The 27255-nt window shown below is 61.9% G+C and overlaps 1 protein-coding gene across 2 annotated transcripts in view; it reads right to left on the reverse strand.

Annotated features, from left to right (window-relative positions):
* Nucleotides 1–27255, reverse strand: part of atp1a3b (ATPase Na+/K+ transporting subunit alpha 3b) — a 762330-nt gene that overhangs the window by 559242 nt on the left and 175833 nt on the right. The window contains exons 7-8 of one of the 2 annotated variants that reach the window (XM_072469087.1): nt 16023–16132; nt 13866–14000 (exon numbers count right to left, since the gene is read on the reverse strand). In XM_072469087.1, the coding sequence (XP_072325188.1) occupies nt 13866–14000; nt 16023–16132 (245 nt within the window). The other variant, XM_072469088.1, reaches the window with a different exon arrangement.

Below are 27255 nucleotides of genomic sequence, written 5' to 3' on the forward strand. Positions count from 1 at the left end.
TGCCCCAGCACAGCCTGCATGGCCCAGGGGCGCTTCACACAGCACCAGCTGCTGATACGTGTCCCAGCGCGGCCCAGGGGCCCTTCACACAGCTCCAGCTGCTGATACATGTCCGAGCACAGCCCAGGGGCGTTTCACACAGCTCCAGCTGCTGATACGTGCCCCATCGCGGCCCAGGGGCACTTCACACACCTCCAGCTGCTGATACGTGTCCCAGTGCGGCCCAGGGGCACTTCACACAGCTCCAGCTGCTGATACGTGTCCCAGCGCGGCCCAGGGGCGCTTCACACAGCTCCAGCTGCTGATACGTGTCCCAGCACGGCCAGAACGGCCCAGGGGCACTTCACACAGCTCCAGCTGCTGATACGTGTCCCAGCACGGCCCAAGTGTGCTTCACACAGCTGCAGCTGCTGATACGTGCCCAAGCGCGGCCCAGGGGTGCTTCACACAGCTCCAGCTGCTGATACGTGTCCCAGCACGGCCCAGGGGCGCTTCACACAGCTCCAGCTGCTGATATGTGTCCCTGCACGGCCCAGGGGCGCTTCACACAGCTCCAGCTGTTGATACGCGTCCCAGCGCGGCCCAGGGGCCCTTCACACTGCTCCAGCTGCTGATACGTGTCCCAGAACGGCCCAGGGGCGCTTCACACAGCTCCAGCTGCTGATACGTGTCCCAGCACAGCCCAGGGGCGCTTCACACAGCTCCAGCTGCTGATACGTGTCCCAGCGCGGCCCAGGGGTGCTTCACACAGCTCCAGCTGCTGACACGTGTCCCAGAACGGCCCAGGGGCGCTTCACACAGCTCCAGCTGCTGATACGTGTCCCAGCGCGGCCCAGGGGCGCTTCACACAGCTCCAGCTGCTGATACGTGCCCCAGCGCGGCCCAGGGGCCCTTCACACAGCTCCAGCTGCTGATACGTGTCCCAGCACGGCCCAGGGGTGCTTCACACAGCTCCAGCTGCCGATACGTGTCCCAGCACTGCCCAGGGGCCCTTCACACAGCTCCAGCTGCTGATACGCGTCCCAGCACGGCCCAGGGGCACTTCACACAGCTCCAGCTGCTGATACGTGTCCCAGCACGGCCCAGGGGTGCTTCACACAGCTCCAGCTGCTGATACGTGTCCCAGCACAGCCCAGGGATGCTTCACACAGCTCCAGCTGCTGATACGTGTCCCAGCACGGCCCAGGGGCGCTTCACACAGCTCCAGCTGCTGATACGTGTCCCAGCACGGCCCAGGGGCGCTTCACACATCTCCAGCTGCTGATACGTGTCCCAGCGCGGCCAGAACGGCCCAGTGGCGCTTCACACAGCTCCAGCTGCTGATACGTGTCCCAGCACGGCCCAGGGGCGCTTCACACATCTCCAGCTGCTGATACGTGTCCCAGCGCGGCCAGAACGGCCCAGTGGCGCTTCACACAGCTCCAGCTGCTGATACGTGTCCCAGCGCAGCCCAGGGGCGCTTCACACAGCTCCGGCTGCTGATACGTGTCCCAGCACGGCCCAGGGGCACTTCACACAGCTCCAGCTGCTGATCCGTGTCCCAGCGCGGACCAGGGGCACTTCACACAGCTCCAGCTGCTGATACGTCTCCCAGCACGGCCCAGGGGCACTTCACACACCTCCAGCTGCGGATACGTGTCCCAGCGCGGCCCAGGGGTGCTTCACACAGCTCCAGCTGCTGATACGTGTCCCAGCGCGGCCCAGGGGCGCTTCACACAGCACCAGCTGCTGATACGTGACCCAGCGCGGTCCAGGGGCGCTTCACAGAGCTCCAGCTGCTGATACGTGTCCCAGCGCGGCCCAGGCGCCCTTCACAGAGCTCCAGCTGCTGATACGTGTCCCAGCGCGGCCCAGGGGCCCTTCACACAGCTCCAGCTGCTGATACGTGCCCCAGCACGGCCCAGGGGCGCTTCACACAGCTCCAGCTGCTCATACGTGTCCCAGCACAGCCAGCATGGCCCAGGGGCGCTTCACACAGCACCAGCTGCTGATACGTATCCCAGCGCGGCCCAGGGGCGCTTCACACACCTCCAGCTACTGATACGTGTCCCAGCACGGCCCAGGGGCGCTTCACACAGCACCAGCTGCTGATACGTGTCCCAGCACGGCCCAGGGGCGCTTCACACACCTCCAGCTACTGATACGTGTCCCAGCACGGCCCAGGGGCGCTTCACACAGCTCCAGCTGCTCATACGTGTCCCAGCACAGCCAGCATGGCCCAGGGGCGCTTCACACAGCACCAGCTGCTGATACGTGTCCCTGCACGGCCCAGGGGCCCTTCACACAGCTCCAGCTGCTGATACGTGTCCCAGCGCGGCCCAGGCGCCCTTCACAGAGCTCCAGCTGCTGATACGTGTCCCAGCGCGCCCCAGGGGCACTTCACACAGCTCCAGCTGCTGATACGTGTCCCAGCACAGCCAGCACGGCCCAGTGGTGCTTCACACAGCTCCAGCTGCTGATACGTGCCCCAGCACGGCCCAGGTGCGCTTCACACAGCTCCAGCTGCTGATACGTGCCCCAGCACGGCCCAGGGGCGCTTCACACAGCTCCAGCTGCTGATACGTGTCCCAGCACGGCCCAGGGGCGCTTCACACAGCTCCAGCTGCTGATACGTGTCCCAGCACAGCCAGCATGGCCCAGGGGCGCTTCACACAGCACCAGCTGCTGATACGTGTCCCAGCGCGGCCCAGGGGCCCTTCACACAGCTCCAGCTGCTGATACATGTCCCAGCACAGCCCAGGGGCGCTTCACACAGCTCCAGCTGCTGATACGTGCCCCAGCGCGGCCCAGGGGTGCTTCACACACCTCCAGCTGCTGATACGTGCCCCAGCGCGGCCCAGGGGCACTTCACACACCTCCAGCTGCCGATACGTGTCCCAGCGCGGCCCAGGGGCGCTTCACACAACTCCAGCTGTTGATACGCGTCTCAGCACTGCCCAGGGGCGCTTCACAGAGCTCCAGCTGCTGATACGCATCCCAGCGCGGCCCAGGGGCCCTTCACTTAGCTCCAGCTGCTGATACGTGTCGCAGCACTGCCCAGGGGCGCTTCACAGAGCTCCAGCTGCTGATACGCGTCCCAGCACGGCCCAGGGGCCCTTCACTTAGCTCCAGCTGCTGATACGTGTCCCAGCACAGCCCAGGGGCCCTTCACACATCTCCAGCTGCTGATACGTGTCCCAGCACGGCCCAGGGGCACTTCACACAGCTCCAGCTGCTGATACGTGTCCCAGCACGGCCCAGGGGCGCTTCACACAGCTCCAGCTGCTGATACGCGTCCCAGCACGGCCCAGGGGCGCTTCACACAGCTCCAGCTGCTGATACGCGTCCCAGCACGGCCCAGGGGCCCTTCACACAGCTCCAGCTGATGAAACGTGTCCCAGCACGGCCCAGGGGCGCTTCACACAGCTCCAGCTGCTGATACGTGTCCCAGAACGGCCCAGAGGCGCTTCACACAGCTCCAGCTGCTGATACGTGTCCCAGCTTGGCCCAGGGGCGCTTCACACAGCTCCAGCTGTTGATACGCGTCCCAGCACGGCCCAGGGCCCCTTCGCACAGTTCCAGCTGCTGATACGTGTCCCAGCACGACCCAGGGGCCCTTCACACAGCTCCAGCTGCTGATACGTGTCCCAGCACGGCCCAGCGGTGCTTCACACAGCTCCAGCTGCTGATACGTGCCCCAGCACAGCCTGCATGGCCCAGGGGCACTTCACACAGCACCAGCTGCTGATACGTGTCCCAGCGCGGCCCAGGGGCCCTTCACACAGCTCCAGCTGCTGATACATGTCCCAGCACAGCCCAGGGGCGTTTCACACAGCTCCAGCTGCTGATACGTGCCCCATCGCGGCCCAGGGGCACTTCACACAGCTCCAGCTGCTGATACGCGTCCCAGCACGGCCCAGGGGCCCTTCACTTAGCTCCAGCTGCTGATACGTGTCCCAGCACAGCCCAGGGGCCCTTCACACATCTCCAGCTGCTGATACGTGTCCCAGCACGGCCCAGGGGCACTTCACACAGCTCCAGCTGCTGATACGTGTCCCAGCACGGCCCAGGGGCGCTTCACACAGCTCCAGCTGCTGATACGCGTCCCAGCACGGCCCAGGGGCGCTTCACACAGCTCCAGCTGCTGATACGCGTCCCAGCACGGCCCAGGGGCCCTTCACACAGCTCCAGCTGATGAAACGTGTCCCAGCACGGCCCAGGGGCGCTTCACACAGCTCCAGCTGCTGATACGTGTCCCAGAACGGCCCAGAGGCGCTTCACACAGCTCCAGCTGCTGATACGTGTCCCAGCTTGGCCCAGGGGCGCTTCACACAGCTCCAGCTGTTGATACGCGTCCCAGCACGGCCCAGGGCCCCTTCGCACAGTTCCAGCTGCTGATACGTGTCCCAGCACGGCCCAGGGGCCCTTCACACAGCTCCAGCTGCTGATACGTGTCCCAGCACGGCCCAGCGGTGCTTCACACAGCTCCAGCTGCTGATACGTGCCCCAGCACAGCCTGCATGGCCCAGGGGCACTTCACACAGCACCAGCTGCTGATCCGTGTCCCAGCGCGGCCCAGGGGCCCTTCACACAGCTCCAGCTGCTGATACATGTCCCAGCACAGCCCAGGGGCGTTTCACACAGCTCCAGCTGCTGATACGTGCCCCAGCACAGCCTGCATGGCCCAGGGGCACTTCACACAGCACCAGCTGCTGATACGTGTCCCAGCGCGGCCCAGGGGCCCTTCACACAGCTCCAGCTGCTGATACATGTCCCAGCACAGCCCAGGGGCGTTTCACACAGCTCCAGCTGCTGATACGTGCCCCATCGCGGCCCAGGGGCACTTCACACAGCTCCAGCTGCTGATACGTGCCCCATCGCGGCCCAGGGGCGCTTCACACAGCTCCAGCTGCTGATACGTGTCCCAGCGCGGCCCAGGGGCGCTTCACACAGCTCCAGCTGCTGATACGTGTCCCAGCACGGCCAGAACGGCCCAGGGGCACTTCACACAGCTCCAGCTGCTGATACGTGTCCCAGCACGGCCCAAGGGTGCTTCACACAGCTGCAGCTGCTGATACGTGTCCCAGCACGACCCAGGGGCCCTTCACACAGCTCCAGCTGCTGATACGTGCCCAAGCGCGGCCCTGGGGGGCTTCACACAGCTCCAGCTGCTGATACGTGTCCCAGCGCGGCCCAGGGGCGCTTCACACAGCTCCAGCTGCTGATACGTGTTCCAGCACGGCCCAGGGGCGCTTCACACAGCTCCAGCTGCTGATACGTGTCCCAGCACGGCCCAAGGGCGCTTCACACAGCTCCAGCTGCTGATACGTGTCCCAGCGCGGCCCAGGGGGGCTTCACAAAGCTCCAGCTGCTGATACGTGTCCCAGCACGGCCCAGGGGCGCTTCACACAGCTCCAGCTGCTGATACGTGTCCCAGCGCGGCCCAGGGGCGCTTCACACAGCTCCAGCTGCTGATACGTGCCCCAGCAGGGCCCAGGGGCGCTTCACACAGCACCAGCTGCTGATACGTGTCCCAGCGCGGCCCAGGGGTGCTTCACACAGCTCCAGCTGCTGATACGTGCCCCAGCAGGGCCCAGGGGCGCTTCACACAGCTCCAGCTGCTGATACGTGCCCCAGCAGGGCCCAGGGGCGCTTCACACACCTCCAGCTGCTGATACGTGTCCCAGCACAGCCTGCAAGGCCCAGGGGCGCTTCACACAGCACCAGCTGCTGATACGTGTCCCAGCACGGCCCAGGGGCCCTTCACACTGCTCCAGCTGCTGATACGCGTCCCAGCACGGCCCAGGGGCCCTTCACACATCTCCAGCTGCAGATACGTGTCCCAGCACGGCCCAGGGGCCCTTCACACATCTCCAGCTGCTGATACGTGCCCCAGCGCGGCCCAGGGGCCCTTCACACATCTCCAGCTGCTGATACGTGTCCCAGCGCGGCCCAGGGGTGCTTCACACAGCTCCAGCTGCTGATACGTGTCCCAGCACGGCCCAGGGGCCCTTCACACTGCTCCAGCTGCTGATACGTGTCCCAGCGCGGCCCAGGGGCCCTTCACACAGCTCCAGCTGCTGATACGTGTCCCAGCACGGCCCAGGGGCCCTTCACACAGCTCCAGCTGCTGATACGTGTCCCAGCACGGCCCAGGGGCCCTTCACACAGCTCCAGCTGCTGATACGTGTCCCAGCACGGCCCAGGGGCGCTTCACACTGCTCCAGCTGCTGATACGTGTCCCAGCACGGCCCAGGGGCCCTTCACACTGCTCCAGCTGCTGATACGTGTCCCGGCACGGCCCAGGGGCCCTTCACACAGCTCCAGCTGCTGATACGTGTCCCAGCACGGCCCAGGGGCCCTTCACACAGCTCCAGCTGCTGATACGTGTCCCAGCACGGCCCAGGGGCCGTTCACACAGCTCCAGCTGCTGATACGTGTCCCAGCACGGCCCAGGGGCGCTTCACACTGCTCCAGCTGCTGATACGTGTCCCAGCACGGCCCAGGGGCCCTTCACACAGCTCCAGCTGCTGATACGTGTCCCAGCGCGGCCCACGGGCCCTTCACACAGCTCCAGCTGCTGATTCGCGTCCCAGCACGGCCCAGGGGTCCTTCACTTAGCTCCAGCTGCTGATACGTGTCCCAGCACGGCCCAGGGGCCCTTCACACAGCTCCAGCTGCTGATACGTGTCCCAGCGCGGCCCAGGGGTCCTTCACTTAGCTCCAGCTGTAGATACGTGTCCCAGCACGTCCCAGGGGTGCTTCACACAGCTCCAGCTGCTGATACGTGTCCCAGCACGGCCCAGGGGTCCTTCACTTAGCTCCAGCTGCTGATACGTGTCCCAGCACGGCCCAGGGGTGCTTCACACGGCTCCAGCTGCTGATACGTGTCCCAGCGCGGCCCAGGGGCCCTTCACACAGCTCCAGCTGCTGATACGTGTCCCAGCGCGGCCCAGGGGTCCTTCACTTAGCTCCAGCTGTAGATACGTGTCCCAGCACGTCCCAGGGGTGCTTCACACAGCTCCAGCTGCTGATACGTGTCCCAGCACGGCCCAGGGGTCCTTCACTTAGCTCCAGCTGCTGATACGTGTCCCAGCACGGCCCAGGGGTGCTTCACACGGCTCCAGCTGCTGATACGCGTCCCAGCGCGGCCCAGGGGCACTTCACACAGCTCCAGCTGCTGATACGTGTCCCAGCGCGGCCCAGGGGGGCTTCACAAAGCTCCAGCTGCTGATACGTGTCCCAGCGCGGCCCAGGGGCGCTTCACACAGCTCCAGCTGCTGATACGTGCCCCAGCACGGCCCAGGGGCACTTCACACAGCTCCAGCTGCTGATATGTGCCCCAGCACGGCCCAAGGGCGCTTCACACAGCTCCAGCTGCTGATACGTGTCCCAGCGCGGCCCAGGGGCGCTTCACACAGCTCCAGCTGCTGATACGTGTCCCAGCGTGGCCCAGGGGCACTTCACACAGCTCCAGCTGCTGATACGTGTCCCTGCCCGGCCCAGGCGCCCTTCACACATCTCCAGCTGCAGATACGTGTCCCAGCGCGGCCCAGGGGCACTTCACACATCTCCAGCTGCTGATACGTGTCCCAGCACAGCCTGCATGGCCCAGGGGCGCTTCACACAGCACCAGCTGCTGATACGTGTCCCAGCGCGGCCCAGGGGCCCTTCACACATCTCCAGCTGCAGATACGTGTCCCAGCACGGCCCAGGGGCACTTCACACATCTCCAGCTGCTGATATGTACCCCAGCGCGGCCCAGGGGCCCTTCACACAGCTCCAGCTGCTGATACGTGTCCCAGCACGGCCCAGGGGCCCCTCACACTGCTCCAGCTGCTGATACGTGTCCCAGCACGGCCCAGGGGCCCTTCACACAGCTCCAGCTGCTGATACGTGTCCCAGCACGGCCCAGGGGCCCTTCACACAGCTCCAGCTGCTGATACGTGTCCCAGCACGGCCCGGGTGTCCCTTCACACAGCTCCAGCTGCTGATACGTGTCCCAGCACGGCCCAGGGGCCCTTCACACAGCTCCAGCTGCTGATACGTGTCCCAGCACGGCCCAGGGGCGCTTCACACTGCTCCAGCTGCTGATACGTGTCCCAGCACGGCCCAGGGGCCCTTCACACTGCTCCAGCTGCTGATACGTGTCCCGGCACGGCCCAGGGGCCCTTCACACAGCTCCAGCTGCTGATACGTGTCCCAGCACGGCCCAGGGGCCCTTCACACAGCTCCAGCTGCTGATACGTGTCCCAGCACGGCCCAGGGGCCGTTCACACAGCTCCAGCTGCTGATACGTGTCCCAGCACGGCCCAGGGGCGCTTCACACTGCTCCAGCTGCTGATACGTGTCCCAGCACGGCCCAGGGGCCCTTCACACAGCTCCAGCTGCTGATACGTGTCCCAGCGCGGCCCACGGGCCCTTCACACAGCTCCAGCTGCTGATTCGCGTCCCAGCACGGCCCAGGGGTCCTTCACTTAGCTCCAGCTGCTGATACGTGTCCCAGCACGGCCCAGGGGCCCTTCACACAGCTCCAGCTGCTGATACGTGTCCCAGCGCGGCCCAGGGGTCCTTCACTTAGCTCCAGCTGTAGATATGTGTCCCAGCACGGCCCAGGGGCACTTCACACAGCTCCAGCTGCTGATACGTGTCCCAGCGCGGCCCAGGGGCCCTTCACACAGCTCCAGCTGCTGATACGTGTCCCAGCACGGCCCAGGGGCCCTTCACACAGCTCCAGCTGCTGATACGCGTCCCAGCACGGCCCAGGCGCCCTTCACACAGCTCCAGCTGCTGATACGCGTCCCAGCACGGCCCAGGCGCCCTTCACACAGCTCCAGCTGCTGATACGTGTCCCAGCACGGCCCAGGGGCCCTTCACACAGCTCCAGCTGCTGATACGTGTCCCAGCACGGCCCAGGGGCCGTTCACACAGCTCCAGCTGCTGATACGTGTCCCAGCACGGCCCAGGGGCGCTTCACACTGCTCCAGCTGCTGATACGTGTCCCAGCACGGCCCAGGGGCCCTTCACACAGCTCCAGCTGCTGATACGTGTCCCAGCGCGGCCCACGGGCCCTTCACACAGCTCCAGCTGCTGATTCGCGTCCCAGCACGGCCCAGGGGTCCTTCACTTAGCTCCAGCTGCTGATACGTGTCCCAGCACGGCCCAGGGGCCCTTCACACAGCTCCAGCTGCTGATACGTGTCCCAGCGCGGCCCAGGGGTCCTTCACTTAGCTCCAGCTGTAGATACGTGTCCCAGCACGTCCCAGGGGTGCTTCACACAGCTCCAGCTGCTGATACGTGTCCCAGCACGGCCCAGGGGTCCTTCACTTAGCTCCAGCTGCTGATACGTGTCCCAGCACGGCCCAGGGGTGCTTCACACGGCTCCAGCTGCTGATACGTGTCCCAGCGCGGCCCAGGGGCCCTTCACACAGCTCCAGCTGCTGATACGTGTCCCAGCGCGGCCCAGGGGTCCTTCACTTAGCTCCAGCTGTAGATACGTGTCCCAGCACGTCCCAGGGGTGCTTCACACAGCTCCAGCTGCTGATACGTGTCCCAGCACGGCCCAGGGGTCCTTCACTTAGCTCCAGCTGCTGATACGTGTCCCAGCACGGCCCAGGGGTGCTTCACACGGCTCCAGCTGCTGATACGCGTCCCAGCGCGGCCCAGGGGCACTTCACACAGCTCCAGCTGCTGATACGTGTCCCAGCGCGGCCCAGGGGGGCTTCACAAAGCTCCAGCTGCTGATACGTGTCCCAGCGCGGCCCAGGGGCGCTTCACACAGCTCCAGCTGCTGATACGTGCCCCAGCACGGCCCAGGGGCACTTCACACAGCTCCAGCTGCTGATATGTGCCCCAGCACGGCCCAAGGGCGCTTCACACAGCTCCAGCTGCTGATACGTGTCCCAGCGCGGCCCAGGGGCGCTTCACACAGCTCCAGCTGCTGATACGTGTCCCAGCGTGGCCCAGGGGCACTTCACACAGCTCCAGCTGCTGATACGTGTCCCTGCCCGGCCCAGGCGCCCTTCACACATCTCCAGCTGCAGATACGTGTCCCAGCGCGGCCCAGGGGCACTTCACACATCTCCAGCTGCTGATACGTGTCCCAGCACAGCCTGCATGGCCCAGGGGCGCTTCACACAGCACCAGCTGCTGATACGTGTCCCAGCGCGGCCCAGGGGCCCTTCACACATCTCCAGCTGCAGATACGTGTCCCAGCACGGCCCAGGGGCACTTCACACATCTCCAGCTGCTGATATGTACCCCAGCGCGGCCCAGGGGCCCTTCACACAGCTCCAGCTGCTGATACGTGTCCCAGCACGGCCCAGGGGCCCTTCACACTGCTCCAGCTGCTGATACGTGTCCCAGCACGGCCCAGGGGCCCTTCACACAGCTCCAGCTGCTGATACGTGTCCCAGCACGGCCCAGGGGCCCTTCACACAGCTCCAGCTGCTGATACGTGTCCCAGCACGGCCCAGGGGCCCTTCACACAGCTCCAGCTGCTGATACGTGTCCCAGCACGGCCCAGGGGCGCTTCACACTGCTCCAGCTGCTGATACGTGTCCCAGCACGGCCCAGGGGCCCTTCACACTGCTCCAGCTGCTGATACGTGTCCCGGCACGGCCCAGGGGCCCTTCACACAGCTCCAGCTGCTGATACGTGTCCCAGCACGGCCCAGGGGCCCTTCACACAGCTCCAGCTGCTGATACGTGTCCCAGCACGGCCCAGGGGCCGTTCACACAGCTCCAGCTGCTGATACGTGTCCCAGCACGGCCCAGGGGCGCTTCACACTGCTCCAGCTGCTGATACGTGTCCCAGCACGGCCCAGGGGCCCTTCACACAGCTCCAGCTGCTGATACGTGTCCCAGCGCGGCCCACGGGCCCTTCACACAGCTCCAGCTGCTGATTCGCGTCCCAGCACGGCCCAGGGGTCCTTCACTTAGCTCCAGCTGCTGATACGTGTCCCAGCACGGCCCAGGGGCCCTTCACACAGCTCCAGCTGCTGATACGTGTCCCAGCGCGGCCCAGGGGTCCTTCACTTAGCTCCAGCTGTAGATATGTGTCCCAGCACGGCCCAGGGGCACTTCACACAGCTCCAGCTGCTGATACGTGTCCCAGCGCGGCCCAGGGGCCCTTCACACAGCTCCAGCTGCTGATACGTGTCCCAGCACGGCCCAGGGGCCCTTCACACAGCTCCAGCTGCTGATACGCGTCCCAGCACGGCCCAGGCGCCCTTCACACAGCTCCAGCTGCTGATACGTGTCCCAGAACGGCCCAGGGGCGCTTCACACAGCTCCAGCTGCTGATACGTGTCCCAGCACGGCCCAGGGGCCCTTCACACAGCTCCAGCTGCTGATACATGTCCCAGCACGTCCCAGGGGTGCTTCACACAGCTCCAGCTGCTGATACGTGTCCCAGCACAGCCCAGGGGCCCTTCACACAGCGCCAGCTGCCGATACGTGTCCCAGCGCAGCCCAGGGGTGCTTCACACAGCTCCAGCTGCTGATACGCGTCCCTGCACGGCCCAGGGGTGCTTCACACAGCTCCAGCTGCTGATACGTGTCCCAGCACAGCCCAGGGATGCTTCACACAGCTCCAGCTGCTGATACGTGCCCCAGAACGGCCCATGGGCGCTTCACACAGCTCCAGCTGCTGATACGTGTCCCAGCGCGGCCCAGGGGCCCTTCACACAGTTCCAGCTGCTGATACGTGTCCCAGCACAGCCCAGGGGACCTTCACACAGCTCCAGCTGCTGATACGTGTCCCAGCACGGCCCAGGGGCGCTTCACACGGCTCCAGCTGCTGATACGTGTCCCAGCGCGGCCCAGGCGCCCTTCACACAGCTCCAGCTGCTGATACGTGTCCCAGCACGGCCCAGGGGTGCTTCACACAGCTCCAGCTGCTGATACGTGTCCCAGCGCGGCCCAGGCGCCCTTCACACAGCTCCAGCTGCTGATACGTGTCCCAGCACGGCCCAGGGGTGCTTCACACAGCTCCAGCTGCTGATACGCGTCCCAGCACGGCCCAGGGGTGCTTCACACAGCTCCAGCTGCTGATACGTGTCCGAGCACGGCCCAGGGGTGCTTCACACAGCTCCAGCTGCTGATACGTGTCCCAGCACGGCCCAGGGGTGCTTCACACAGCTCCAGCTGCTGATACGTGTCCCAGCACGGCCCAGGGGCGCTTCACACAGCTCCAGCTGCTGATACGTGTCCCAGCATGGTTGCCGCCGGTTGCCGCCTCCGCACCGGGCCCCAAGGGACATGGTGGGGCCCTACAGGGGCCCGGTGCAGAGGAACATAGGCCCCCCCAGAATTAGCCGTCCCGCCGGTCGCTAGCACCCGATCGCGGGCCTGGCCAGCATGGAGGCCCCCCGGAGTGGGCTCCCCCCTCCGCCCCACCAGGACGGCCCCTGCAGTCACAACGCTGAGGTCCCACCGGGTAGGAACACACGCGAACGGCGCCAGAACACTTGGCCCGTCGAGCGAGGCGAATCGGCGGGGGGTGGGGGGGGCCGCGTTCAGCAGTCCCCAACCGTCGCCGCGGCGACCACGCCGGCGCCATTGCCGCCGATTCTCTGGACGGCGGAGAGTCGGTGGCCCAGTGTCGCGGGATTCATGCCCCCGTACCCCCCCAAGAATTCTCCGACCTGCCGCGAGATCAGAGAATCTCGTCCAGGATCTCCCGATCTCCTCTTAGCCTTCTCTCCGAGGAGAACAATCCCAACCTCGCCAATATATCCTCACAACTAAAGTTCTTATCCCTGGAACCATTCCTGTAAACCCCTTCTGCACTCTCTCCAATGTATTCACATCCTTCCGATCGTGTGACTCCCAGACTCTGCACAATATTCCAGCTGGGGCCTAACTAGTGTCTTGTGTAAGTTCAGTATAACCTCTTTGCCCTTGTACTCTGAGGGGTATCGATCTGGATTATTAACTCTCAGTTCTGAAGCATTACGCACAGTTTTGGTCCCCTTATTTGAGGAGGGCTGTAGTGTCAATGGGGGCAGTTCAGAGGACGCTCACCAGGTTGATTCAGATCAGCGGTTTGTTGTATGAAGAGAGACTAAGCAATTTAAGCCAATACTCTCTAGAGTTTAGAAGAATGAGAGTATAATTGAGTATATAAGGGGCAGCACGCTGGCCCAGTGGTTAGCACTGCTGCCTCACAGTGCCGAGGTCCCAGGTTCGATCCCGGTTCTGGGTCACTGTCCGTGTGGAATTTGCACATTCTCCCCGTATCTGCGTGGGTTTCGCCCCCACAACCCAAAGATGTGCAGGGTCGGTGGATCGGCCAAGCTAAATTGCCCCTTAATTGGAAAAAATGAATTGAGTACTCTAAATTAATTTTTAAAAAAATAATTGAGTATATAAGAAGATAAAAGGTATTGACACAAAGTAGACGTGGAGCGGACGTTCCCTCTTGTGGGGCAATCGAGAACGAGAGGTCACAGTTTGAGGATAAGGTGTAGCAGATTTAAAACAGAGATGAGGAGAAATTACTTCTGTCACAGAGTTGTGAATCTGTGGAATTCGCTACCCCAGAGAGTGGGGGATGCTGGGACTTTGAGTCAGTTTGAGGAGAAGCTAGACAGATTTTTAATTAATAATGGGTTGAAGGGTTATGGGGAACGGGCAGGGAATTGGAGTTTAGGCAGAGAGGAAATCAGCCATGGTGACATTGACTGGAGGGGCAGGTTCGAGGGGCGGCATTCCCTGCTCCTGCTCCTAGTCCTTATCTTCTCTATCCCCTCTCCTGCTGGGCAGCCTGAGTGATGCTGCTGTTCATTTCAGATTTATGCAGTGTGTCCCTGCTCTGATACTCAGTACTCTGTCGACGCAATAGCCTCACCTGGTACTTGTTTGTGGAGTTGAACGGGATCTCACCTGGTACTTGTTTGTGGAGTTGAACGGGATCTCATTGATTTTCTTGTTCTTCTCCCGCGTGGCTTTAACGGAGCCCGAGGAGAGCTCGATGCATTTCAGCAGCGCTGATTCAGAGGCATCTCCAGCAACATCTCGCTGTGAAGAGGAGGACAGGAGACAATATTCAGGGTAAAGCTCATACAAATAAGGTCCCCGGGGAGAGAGTCGCACGCTCGGGAAAAGTGTCGCACGCTCGGGAAGAGTGTTGCACGCTCGGGGAGAGTGTCGCACGCCTGGGGACAGCAATGCACGCCCGGGGAGGGTGTCGCACGCCCAGGGACAGCAATGCATGCCCGGGGACAGCAATGCACGCCTGGGGAGAGCGTCGCACACCCGGGGAGAGCAATGCACGCCTGGGGAGTGTGCCGCACGCCCGGGGAGAGTGTCGCACGCCCGGGGAGAGCAATGCACGCCCGGGGAGAGCGTTGCACGCCCGGGGAGAACAATGCACGCCTGGGGAGAGTGTTGCACACCCGGGGAGAGTGTCGCACGCCCGAGGAGAGCAATGCACGTCCTGGGAGAGTGTCGCACGCCCGGGGAGAGTGTTGCACGCCCGGGGAGAGTGTCGCACGACCGAGGAGAGCAATGCACGCCCGGGGAGAGTGTCGCACGCCCGGGGAGAGTGTCGCACGCCCGGGGAGAGTGTCGCACGCCCGAGGAGAGCAATGCACGTCCTGGGAGAGTGTCGCACGTCCTGGGAGAGTGTCGCACGCCCGGGGAGAGTGTTGCACGCCCGAGGAGAGCAATGCACGCCCGGGGAGAGTGTCGCACGCCCGGGGAGAGTGTCGCACGCCCGGGGAGAGTGTCGCACGCCCGGGTAGAGTGTCGCACGCCCGGGTAGAGTGTCGCACGCCCGAGGAGAGCAATGCACGCCCTGGGAGAGTGTCGCACGCCCGGGGAGAGCAATGCACGCCCGGGGAGAATGTCGCACGCCCGGGGAGAGTGTCACACGCCCGGGGAGAGTGTCGCACGCCCGAGGAGAGCAATGCACGCCCTGGGAGAGTGTCGCACGCCCGGGGAGAGCAATGCACGCCCGGGGAGAGTGTCGCACGCCCGGGGAGAGTGTCGCACGCCCGGGGAGAGTGTCGCACGCCCGGGGAGAGTGTCGCACGCCCGGGGAGAGCAATGCACGCCCTGGGAGAGTGTCGCACGCCCGGGGAGAGTGTCGCACGCCCGGGGAGAGCGTTGCTCGCCCGGGGAGAGCATTGAACGCCTGGGGAGAGTGCCGCACGGCCGGGGAGAGTGTCACACACCCGGGGAGAACAATGCACGCCCGGGGAGAGTGTCGCACGCTCGGGGAGAACAATGCATGCATGGCAAGAGTATCGCACGCCCGGGGAGAGCGTTGCACCTGGGGAGAGCATTGAATGCCTGGGGAGAGTGTCACACGCCCGGGGAGAGTGTCGCACGCCCGGGGTGAACAATGCATGCACGGGGAGAGGATCGCACGCCCGGGGAGAGTGTCGCACGCCCAGGGAGAGCGTTGCACCTGGGGAGAGCATTGAACGCCTGGGGAGAGTGTCACACGCCCGGGGAGAGTGTCACACGCCCGGGGAGAGCAATGCACGCCCAGGGAGAGTGTCGCACGCCCGGGGAGAACAATGCATGCACGGGGAGAGTATCGCACGCCCGGGGAGAGTGTTGCACCTGGGGAGAGCATTGAACGACTGTGGAGAGTGTCACACGCCCGGGGAGAGTGTCGCACGCCCGGGGAGAACAATGCATGCACGGGGAGAGTATCGCACGCCCGGGGAGAGCGTTGCACCTGGGGAGAGTGTTGCACCTGGGGAGAGCATTGAAAGCCTGGGGAGAGTGCCACACACTCAAGGAGAGGTCTACGCGCCCGGGAGAAGGCTGCACATATGGAGAGAATATTGCGTGTCCGGGCAGTGTGTTACATGCCCGAGGAGCGTGTTGCATGCCCGGGGAGCATGTTGCGTGCCCGGGGAGCGTGTTGCACATTCGGGGAGCGTGCTGCATGCCCGGGGAGCATGTTGCGCGGCAGGGGAGCGTGTTGCGCGGCGGGGGAGCGTGTTGCGCGCCTGGGGAGCATGTTGCGCGCCTGGGGAGTGTGTCGCAAAGCTCGATGCACTTAGCCCTGGTCTCCCTCTGACATACCTTGAGTATGGGGGTTGTCTCTTGTCCTGGCTTGAACGTAGCTCGGTTACACAGAGCAGCGATACGAGACAGGGAGGCCCACGTCACAGAACTTTTGTCGAAGGATGCGCCTGTGAGCAAAACAAAACGAAAGATATACCCAGGGCGAAGAAAATATGGGTTAGAGAAATGGAGAGACAGGGAGTACAACTGGGACAGAGAGAGAGAGACCAAAGAGGGTGGCAGACACAGAGAGCAAAATAGATCAACAGAAAGAAATCTGAAGCGATAGAGAGAAAAGAGAAACAGGGCAAGGTGCAGTGAGGTTGGTGAGATTGTGTACGGTGAGGGTGTGTACGGTGAGGGTGTGTACGGTGAGGGTGTGTACGGTGAGGGTGTGTACGGTGAGGGTGTGTACGGTGAGGGTGTGTACGGTGTGGGTGTATACGGTGTGGGTGTGTACGGTGAGGGTGTGTACGGTGAGGGTGTGTACGGTGTGAGTGTGTACGGTGTGGGTGTGTACGGTGAGGGTGTGTGCGGTGACGGTGTGTACGGTGAGGGTGTGTACGGTGAGGGTGTGTACGGTGACTGTGTGTACGTTGAGGGTGTGTACGGTGTGGGTGTGTACGGTGAGTGTGTGTACGGTGAGGGTGTGTACGGTGTGGGTGTGTACGGTGAGGGTGTGTACGGTGTGAGTGTGTACGGTGAGGGTGTGTACGGTGAGGGTGTGTACGGTGACAGTGTGTACGGTGACAGTGTGTACGGTGTGAGTGTGTACGGTGAGGGTGTGTACGGTGAGGGTGTGTACGGTGAGGGTGTGTACGGTGAGGGTGTGTACGGTGACAGTGTGTACGGTGAGGGTGTGTACGGTGACAGTGTGTACGGTGAGGGTGTGTACGGTGTGGGTGTGTACGGTGACAGTGTGTACGGTGAGGGTGTGTACGGTGACAGTGTGTACGGTGTGGGTGTGTACGGTGTGGGTGTATACGGTGTGGGTGTGTACGGTGACAGTGTGTACGGTGTGGGTGTGGGTGTGTACGGTGACAGTGTGTACGGTGTGGGTGTGTACGGTGACAGTGTGTACGGTGTGGGTGTGTACGGTGTGGGTGTATACGGTGTGGGTGTGTACGGTGACAGTGTGTACGGTGTGGGTGTGTACGGTGTGGGTGTGTACGGTGTGGGTGTGTACGGTGACAGTGTGTACGGTGAGGGTGTGTACGGTGAGGGTGTGTACGGTGAGGGTGTGTACGGTGAGGGTGTGTGCGGTGACAGGTGTGTACGGTGACAGTGTGTACGGTGAGGGTGTGTACGGTGACAGTGTGTACGGTGAGGGTGTGTACGGTGAGGGTGTGTACGGTGAGGGTGTGTGCGGTGACAGTGTGTACGGTGACAGTGTGTACGGTGTGGGTGTGTACGGTGACAGTGTGTACGGTGTGGGTGTGTACGGTGAGGGTGTGTACGGTGAGGGTGTGTACGGTGAGGGTGTGTACGGTGAGGGTGTTTACGGTGAGGGTGTGTACGGTGAGAGTGTGTACGGGGAGGGTGTGTACGGTGAGGGTGTGTACGGTGACAGTGTGTACGGTGTGGGTGTGTACGGTGAGGGTGTGTACGGTGAGGGTGTGTACGGTGAGGGTGTGTACGGTGTGGGTGTGTACGGTGAGGGTGTGTACGGTGAGGGTGTGTACGGTGAGGGTGTTTACGGTGTGGGTGTGTACGGTGAGGGTATGTACGGTGACGGTGTGTACGGTGATGGTGTGTACGGTGTGGGTGTGTGCGGTGACAGTGTGTACGGTGAGGGTGTGTACGGTGAGGGTGTGTACGGTGAGGGTGTGTACGGTGTGGGTGTGTACGGTGAGGGTGTGTACGGTGAGGGTGTGTACGGTGAGGGTGTGTACGGTGACGGTGTGTACGGTGAGGGTGTGTACGGTGACAGTGTGTACGGTGAGGGTGTGTACGGTGAGGGTGTGTATGGTGAGGGTGTGTACGGTGAGGGTGTGTACGGTGAGGGTGTGTACGGTGAGGGTGTGTACGGTGACAGTGTGTACGGTGACAGTGTGTACGGTGTGAGTGTGTACGGTGAGGGTGTGTACGGTGAGGGTGTGTACGGTGAGGGTGTGTACGGTGTGGGTGTGTACGGTGAGGGTGTGTACGGTGAGGGTGTGTACGGTGACAGTGTGTACGGTGAGGGTGTGTACGGTGACAGTGTGTACGGTGAGGGTGTGTACGGTGTGGGTGTGTACGGTGTGGGTGTGTACGGTGACAGTGTGTACGGTGTGGGTGTGTACGGTGTGGGTGTGTACGGTGTGGGTGTATACGGTGTGGGTGTGTACGGTGACAGTGTGTACGGTGTGGGTGTGTACGGTGTGGGTGTGTACGGTGTGGGTGTGTACGGTGTGAGTGTGTACGGTGTGAGTGTGTACGGTGAGGGTGTGTACGGTGTGGGAGTGTACGGTGAGGGTGTGTACGGTGAGGGTGTGTACGGTGTGGGTGTTTACGGTGAGGGTGTGTACGGTGAGGGTGTGTACGGTGAGGGTGTGTACGGTGACAGTGTGTACGGTGAGGGTGTGTACGGTGACAGTGTGTACGGTGAGGGTGTGTACGGTGACAGTGTGTACGGTGAGGGTGTGTACGGTGTGGGTGTGTACGGTGTGGGTGTGTACGGTGACAGTGTGTACGGTGTGGGTGTGTACGGTGTGGGTGTATACGGTGTGGGTGTGTACGGTGACAGTGTGTACGGTGTGGGTGTGTACGGTGTGGGTGTGTACGGTATGGGTGTGTACGGTGACAGTGTGTACGGTGAGGGTGTGTACGGTGAGGGTGTGTTCGGTGAGGGTGTGTACGGTGACAGTGTGTACGGTGACAGTGTGTACGGTGAGGGTGTGTACGGTGAGGGTGTGTTCGGTGAGGGTGTGTACGGTGACAGTGTGTACGGTGACAGTGTGTACGGTGAGGGTGTGTACGGTGACAGTGTGTACGGTGAGGGTGTGTACGGTGAGGGTGTGTACGGTGAGGGTGTGTGCGGTGACAGTGTGTACGGTGACAGTGTGTACGGTGTGGGTGTGTACGGTCACAGTGTGTACGGTGAGGGTGTGTACGGTGAGGGTGTGTACGGTGAGAGTGTGTACGGTGAGGGTGTGTACGGTGAGGGTGTGTACGGTGTGGGTGTGTACGGTGACAGTGTGTACGGTGAGGGTGTGTGCGGTGACAGTGTGTACGGTGAGGGTGTGTACGGTGAGGGTGTGTACGGTGTGGGTGTGTACGGTGAGGGTGTGTACGGTGATGGTGTGTACGGTGATGGTGTGTACGGTGTGGGTGTGTGCGGTGACAGTGTGTACGGTGAGGGTGTGTACGGTGTGGGTGTGTACGGTGAGGGTGTGTACGGTGTGGGTGTGTACGGTGAGGGTGTGTACGGTGAGGGTGTGTACGGTGAGGGTGTGTACGGTGTGGGTGTGTGCGGTGACGGTGTGTATGGTGAGGGTGTGTACGGTGAGGGTGTGTACGGTGAGGGTGTGTACGGTGAGGGTGTGTACGGTGTGGGTGTGTACGGTGAGGGTGTGTACGGTGAGGGTGTGTACGGTGAGGGTGTGTACGGTGTGGGTGTGTGCGGTGAGGGTGTGTACGGTGAGGGTGTGTACGGTGTGGGTGTGTACGGTGAGGGTGTGTACGGTGACAGTGTGTACGGTGAGGGTGTGTACGGTGAGGGTGTGTACGGTGGGGGTGTGTACGGTGAGTGTGTGTACGGTGAGGGTGTGTACGGTGTGGGTGTGTACGGTGAGGGTGTGTACGGTGTGAGTGTGTACGGTGAGGGTGTGTACGGTGAGGGTGTGTACGGTGAGGGTGTGTACGGTGACAGTGTGTACGGTGACAGTGTGTACGGTGTGAGTGTGTACGGTGAGGGTGTGTACGGTGTGGGAGTGTACGGTGAGGGTGTGTACGGTGAGGGTGTGTACGGTGTGGGTGTGTGCGGTGAGGGTGTGTACGGTGAGGGTGTGTACGGTGACAGTGTGTACGGTGAGGGTGTGTACGGTGACGGTGTGTACGGTGACAGTGTGTACGGTGAGGGTGTGTACGGTGTGGGTGTGTACGGTGACAGTGTGTACGGTGTGGGTGTGTACGGTGTGGGTGTATACGGTGTGGGTGTGTACGGTGACAGTGTGCACGGTGTGGGTGTATACGGTGTGGGTGTGTACGGTGTGGGTGTGTACGGTGACAGTGTGTACGGTGAGGGTGTGTACGGTGAGGGTGTGTACGCTGCGGGTGTGAGCGGTGACAGTGTGTACGGTGACAGTGTGTACGGTGAGGGTGTGTACGGTGAGGGTGTGTACGGTGAGGGTGTGTGCGGTGACAGTGTGTACGGTGTGGGTGTGTACGGTGACAGTGTGTACGGTGAGGGTGTGTGCGGTGACAGTGTGTACGGTGTGGGTGTGTACGGTGACATTGTGTACGGTGTGGGTGTGTACGGTGAGGGTGTGTACGGTGAGGGTGTTTACGGTGAGGGTGTGTACGGTGACAGTGTGTACGGTGTGGGTGTGTACGGTGTGGGTGTGTACGGTGACAGTGTGTACGGTGAGGGTGTGTGCGGTGACAGTGTGTACGGTGAGGGTGTGTACGGTGAGGGTGTGTACGGTGAGGATGTGCACGGTGTGGGTGTGTACGGTGAGGGTGTGTACGGTGATGGTGTGTACGGTGTGGGTGTGTGCGGTGACAGTGTGTACGGTGAGGGTGTGTACGGTGAGGGTGTGTACGGTGTGGGTGTGTACGGTGAGGGTGTGTACGGTGTGGGTGTGTGCGGTGACAGTGTGTACGGTGAGGGTGTGTACGGTGTGGGTGTGTACGGTGAGGGTGTGTACGGTGTGGGTGTGTACGGTGAGGGTGTGTACGGTGAGGGTGTGTACGGTGAGGGTGTGTACGGTGTGGGTGTGTGCGGTGACGGTGTGTACGGTGAGGGTGTGTACGGTGAGGGTGTGTACGGTGAGGGTGTGTACGGTGTGGGTGTGTACGGTGAGGGTGTGTACGGTGAGGGTGTGTACGGTGAGGGTGTGTACGGTGTGGGTGTGTGCGGTGAGGGTGTGTACGGTGAGGGTGTGTACGGTGTGGGTGTGTACGGTGAGGGTGTGTACGGTGACAGTGTGTACGGTGAGGGTGTGTACGGTGAGGGTGTGTACGGTGGGGGTGTGTACGGTGAGTGTGTGTACGGTGAGGGTGTGTACGGTGTGGGTGTGTACGGTGAGGGTGTGTACGGTGTGAGTGTGTACGGTGAGGGTGTGTACGGTGAGGGTGTGTACGGTGAGGGTGTGTACGGTGACAGTGTGTACGGTGACAGTGTGTACGGTGTGAGTGTGTACGGTGAGGGTGTGTACGGTGTGGGAGTGTACGGTGAGGGTGTGTACGGTGAGGGTGTGTACGGTGTGGGTGTGTGCGGTGAGGGTGTGTACGGTGAGGGTGTGTACGGTGACAGTGTGTACGGTGAGGGTGTGTACGGTGACGGTGTGTACGGTGACAGTGTGTACGGTGAGGGTGTGTACGGTGTGGGTGTGTACGGTGACAGTGTGTACGGTGTGGGTGTGTACGGTGTGGGTGTATACGGTGTGGGTGTGTACGGTGACAGTGTGCACGGTGTGGGTGTATACGGTGTGGGTGTGTACGGTGTGGGTGTGTACGGTGACAGTGTGTACGGTGAGGGTGTGTACGGTGAGGGTGTGTACGCTGCGGGTGTGAGCGGTGACAGTGTGTACGGTGACAGTGTGTACGGTGAGGGTGTGTACGGTGAGGGTGTGTACGGTGAGGGTGTGTGCGGTGACAGTGTGTACGGTGTGGGTGTGTACGGTGACAGTGTGTACGGTGAGGGTGTGTGCGGTGACAGTGTGTACGGTGTGGGTGTGTACGGTGACATTGTGTACGGTGTGGGTGTGTACGGTGAGGGTGTGTACGGTGAGGGTGTTTACGGTGAGGGTGTGTACGGTGACAGTGTGTACGGTGTGGGTGTGTACGGTGTGGGTGTGTACGGTGACAGTGTGTACGGTGAGGGTGTGTGCGGTGACAGTGTGTACGGTGAGGGTGTGTACGGTGAGGGTGTGTACGGTGAGGATGTGTACGGTGTGGGTGTGTACGGTGAGGGTGTGTACGGTGATGGTGTGTACGGTGTGGGTGTGTGCGGTGACAGTGTGTACGGTGAGGGTGTGTACGGTGAGGGTGTGTACGGTGTGGGTGTGTACGGTGAGGGTGTGTACGGTGTGGGTGTGTACGGTGAGGGTGTGTACGGTGAGGGTGTGTACGGTGAGGGTGTGTACGGTGACAGTGTGTACGGTGTGGGTGTGTACGGTGAGGGTGTGTACGGTGTGGGTGTGTACGGTGAGGTTGTGTACGGTGACAGTGTGTACGGTGTGGGTGTGTACGGTGAGGGTGTGGACGGTGTGGGTGTGTACGGTGAGGGTGTGAATGGTGACAGTGTGTACGGTATGGGTGTGTACGGTGAGGGTGTGTACGGTGTGGGTGTGTACGGTGAGGGTGTTTACGGTGACGGTGTGTACGGTGTGGGTGTGTACGGTGAGGGTGTGTACGGTGTGGGTGTGTACGGTGTGGGTGTGTACGGTGAGGGTGAGTACGGTGAAAGTGTGTACGGTGAGGGTGTGTACGGTGAGGGTGTGTACGGTGTGGGTGTGTACGGTGTGGGTGTGTACGGTGAGGGTGTGTACGGTGACAGTGTGTACGGTGAGGGTGTGTACGGTGAGGGTGTGTACGGTGACAGTGTGTACGGTGTGGGTGTGTACAGTGAGGGTGTGTACGGTGAGGGTGTGTACGGTGATGGTGTATACGGTGATGGTGTGTACGGTGAGGGTGTGTGTACGGTGAGGGTGTGCACGGTGTGGGTGTGTACGGTGATCGTGTGTACGGTGAGGGTGTGTACGGTGAGGGTGTGTACGGTGAGGGTGTGTACGGTGAGGGTGTGTACGGTGTGGGTGTGTGCGGTGACAGTGTGTACGGTGAGGGTGTGTACGGTGTGGGTGTGTACGGTGAGGGTGTGTACGGTGAGGGTGTGTGTGGTGAGGGTGTGTGTGGTGAGGGTGTGTACGGTGTGGGTGTGTACAGTGAGGGTGTGTGCGGTGACAGTGTGTACGGTGAGGGTGTGTGTGGTGAGGGTGTGTACGGTGAGGGTGTGTACGGTGTGGGTGTGTACGGTGTGGGTGTTTACGGTGTGGGTGTGTACGGTGTGGGTGTGTACGGTGAGGGTGTGTACGGTGAGGGTGTGTGTGGTGAGGGTGTGTGGGGTGAGGGTGTGTGGGGTGAGGGTGTGTACGGTGAGGGTGTGTGTGGTGAGGGTGTGTGTGGTGAGGGTGTGTACGGTGTGGGTGTGTACGGTGAGGGTGTGTACGGTGACGGTGTGTACGGTGAGGGTGTGTACGGTGACAGTGTGTACGGTGAGGCTGTGTACGGTGAGGGTGTGTACGGTGAGGGTGTGTACGGTGTGGGTGTGCATGGTGAGGGAGTGTACGGTGAGGGTGTGTACGGTCACGGTGTGTACGGTGTGGGTGTGTACGGTGAGGGAGTGTACGGTGAGGGTGTGTACGGTGTGGGTGTGTACGGTGTGGGTGTGCACGGTGAGGGAGTGTACGGTGAGGGTGTGTACGGTGAGGGTGTTTACGGTGTGGGTGTGCACGGTGAGGGAGTGTACGGTGAGGGTGTGTACGGTGACAGTGTGTTCGGTGTGGGTGTGTACGGTGAGGGTGTGTACGGTGTGGGTGTGTACGGTGAGGGTGTGTACGGTGTGGGTGTGTACGGTGAGGGTGTGACGGTAAGGGTGTGTACGGTGTGGGTGTGTACGGTGAGGGTGTGTACGGTGAGGGTGTGTGTGGTGAGGGTGTGTACGGTGTGGGTGTGTACGGTGTGGGTGTGTACGGTGAGGGTGTGTGTGGTGAGGGTGTGTGTGGTGAGGGTGTGTACGGTGTGGGTGTGTACGGTGAGGGTGTGTACGGTGAGGGTGTGTACGGTGAGGGTGTGTACGGTGTGGGTGTGTACGGTGAGGGTGTGTACGGTGATGGTGTGTACGGTGATGGTGTGTACGGTGAGGGTGTGTGTACGGTGAGGGTGTGCACGCTGTGGGTGTGTACGGTGAGGGTGTGTACGGTGAGGGTGTGTACGGTGAGGGTGTGTGTGGTGAGGGTGTTTACGGTGAGTGTGTGTACGGTGTGGGTGTGTGTGGTGAGGGTGTGTACGGTGAGGGTGTGTACGGTGAGGGTGTGTACGGTGAGGGTGTGTACTGTGTGGGTGTGTACGGTGACGGTGTGTACGGTGAGGGTGTGTACGGTGTGGGTGTGTACGGTGTGGGTGTGTACGGTGTTGGTGTGTACGGTGAGGGTGTGTACGGTGTGGGTGTTTACGGTGAGAGTGTGTACAGTGAGGGTGTGCACGCTATGGGTGTGTACGGTGATGGTGTGTACGGTGAGGGTGTGTACGGTGTGGGTGTTTACGGTGAGGGTGTGTACGGTGAGGGTGTGTACGGTGAGGGTGTGCACGCTGTGGGTGTGTACGGTGAGGGTGTGTACGGTGCGGGTGTGTACGGTGTGGGTGTGTACGGTGAGGGTGTGTACGGTGTGGGTGTGTACGGTGTGGGTGTGTACGGTGAGGGTGTGTACGGTGTGGGTGTGTACGGTGAGGGTGTGTACGGTGAGGGTGTGTACGGTGAGGGTGTGTACGGTGAGGGTGTGTACGGTGAGGGTGTGTACGATGAGGGTGTGTACGGTGTGGGAGTGTACGGTGAGGGTGTGTACGGTGTGGGAGTGTACGGTGAGGTTGTGTACGGTGAGGGTGTGTACGGTGTGGGTGTGTACGGTGAGACTGTGTGTGGTGAGGGTGTGTGTGGTGAGGGTGTGTACGGTTAGGGTGTGTGTGGTGAGAGTGTGTACGGTGAGGGTGTGTACGGTGACAGTGTGTACGGTGAGGGTGTGTACGGTGACAGTGTGTACGGTGAGGGTGTGTACGGTGTGGGTGTGTACGGTGAGGGTGTGTACGGTGTGGATGTGTACGGTGAGGGTCTGTACGGTGAGGGTGTGTACGGTGTGGGTGTGTACGGTGAGGGTGTGTACGGTGAGGGTGTGTACGGTGAGGGTGTGTACGGTGTGGGTGTGTACGGTGAAGGTGTGTACGGTGAGGGTGTGTACGGTTAGGGTGTTTACGATGACAGTGTGTACGGTGAGGGTGTTTACGGTGAGGGTGTTTACGGTGAGGGTGTGTACGGTGAGGGTGTGTACGGTGTGGGTGTGTACGGTGAGGGTGTGTACGGTTAGGGTGTTTACGATGACAGTGTGTACGGTGAGGGTGTGTACGGTGAGGGTGTGTACGGTGTGGGTGTGTACGGTGAGGGTGTGTACGGTGAGGGTGTGTGTGGTGAGGGTGTGTACGGTAAGGGTGTGTACGGTGTGGGTGTGTACGGTGACAGTGTGTACGGTGAGGGTGTGTACGGTGAGGGTATGTACGGTGAGGGTGTGTACGGTGAGGGTGTGTGTGGTGAGGGTGTGTACGGTGAGGGTGTGTACGGTGTGGGTGTGTACGGTGAGGGTGTGTACGGTGAGGGTGTGTACGGTGTGGGTGTTTACGGTGAGGGTGTGTACGGTGAGGGTGTGTACGGTGAGGGTGTGTACGGTGTGGGTGTGTACGGTGAGGGTGTGTACGGTGACAGCGTGTACGGTGAGGGTGTGTACGGTGAGGGTGTGTACGGTGTGGGTGTGTACGGTGAGGGTGTGTACGGTGAGGGTGTGTACGGTGAGGGTGTGTACGGTGAGGGTGTGTACGGTGAGGGTGTGTACGGTGAGGGTGTGTACGGTGAGGGTGTGTACGGTGTGGGTGTGTCCGGTGAGGGTGTGTACGGTGTGGGTGTGTACGTTGAGGGAGTGGACGGTGTGGGTGTGTACGGTGAGGGTGTGTACGGTGACAGTGTGTACGGTGAGGGTGTATACGGTGATGGTGTGTACGGTGAGGGTGTGTGTACGGTGAGGGTGTGCACGGTGTGGGTGTGTACGGTGATGGTGTGTACGGTGAGGGTGTGTACGGTGAGGGTGTGTACGGTGAGGGTGTGTACGGTGAGGGTGTGTACGGTGTGGGTGTGTGCGGTGACAGTGTGTACGGTGAGGGTGTGTACGGTGTGGGTGTGTACGGTGAGGGTGTGTACGGTGAGGGTGTGTGTGGTGAGGGTGTGTGTGGTGAGGGTGTGTACGGTGTGGGTGTGTACAGTGAGGGTGTGTGCGGTGACAGTGTGTACGGTGAGGGTGTGTGTGGTGAGGGTGTGTACGGTGAGGGTGTGTACGGTGTGGGTGTGTACGGTGTGGGTGTTTACGGTGTGGGTGTGTACGGTGTGGGTGTGTACGGTGAGGGTGTGTACGGTGAGGGTGTGTGTGGTGAGGGTGTGTGGGGTGAGGGTGTGTGGGGTGAGGGTGTGTACGGTGAGGGTGTGTGTGGTGAGGGTGTGTGTGGTGAGGGTGTGTACGGTGTGGGTGTGTACGGTGAGGGTGTGTACGGTGACGGTGTGTACGGTGAGGGTGTGTACGGTGACAGTGTGTACGGTGAGGCTGTGTACGGTGAGGGTGTGTACGGTGAGGGTGTGTACGGTGTGGGTGTGCATGGTGAGGGAGTGTACGGTGAGGGTGTGTACGGTGACGGTGTGTACGGTGTGGGTGTGTACGGTGAGGGAGTGTACGGTGAGGGTGTGTACGGTGTGGGTGTGTACGGTGTGGGTGTGCACGGTGAGGGAGTGTACGGTGAGGGTGTGTACGGTGAGGGTGTTTACGGTGTGGGTGTGCACGGTGAGGGAGTGTACGGTGAGGGTGTGTACGGTGACAGTGTGTTCGGTGTGGGTGTGTACGGTGAGGGTGTGTACGGTGTGGGTGTGTACGGTGAGGGTGTGTACGGTGTGGGTGTGTACGGTGAGGGTGTGACGGTAAGGGTGTGTACGGTGTGGGTGTGTACGGTGAGGGTGTGTACGGTGAGGGTGTGTGTGGTGAGGGTGTGTACGGTGTGGGTGTGTACGGTGTGGGTGTGTACGGTGAGGGTGTGTGTGGTGAGGGTGTGTGTGGTGAGGGTGTGTACGGTGTGGGTGTGTACGGTGAGGGTGTGTACGGTGAGGGTGTGTACGGTGAGGGTGTGTACGGTGTGGGTGTGTACGGTGAGGGTGTGTACGGTGATGGTGTGTACGGTGATGGTGTGTACGGTGAGGGTGTGTGTACGGTGAGGGTGTGCACGCTGTGGGTGTGTACGGTGAGGG

Source organism: Scyliorhinus torazame, chromosome 12, assembly GCF_047496885.1.
Source record: "Scyliorhinus torazame isolate Kashiwa2021f chromosome 12, sScyTor2.1, whole genome shotgun sequence".
Lineage (NCBI taxonomy): Eukaryota > Metazoa > Chordata > Chondrichthyes > Carcharhiniformes > Scyliorhinidae > Scyliorhinus > Scyliorhinus torazame.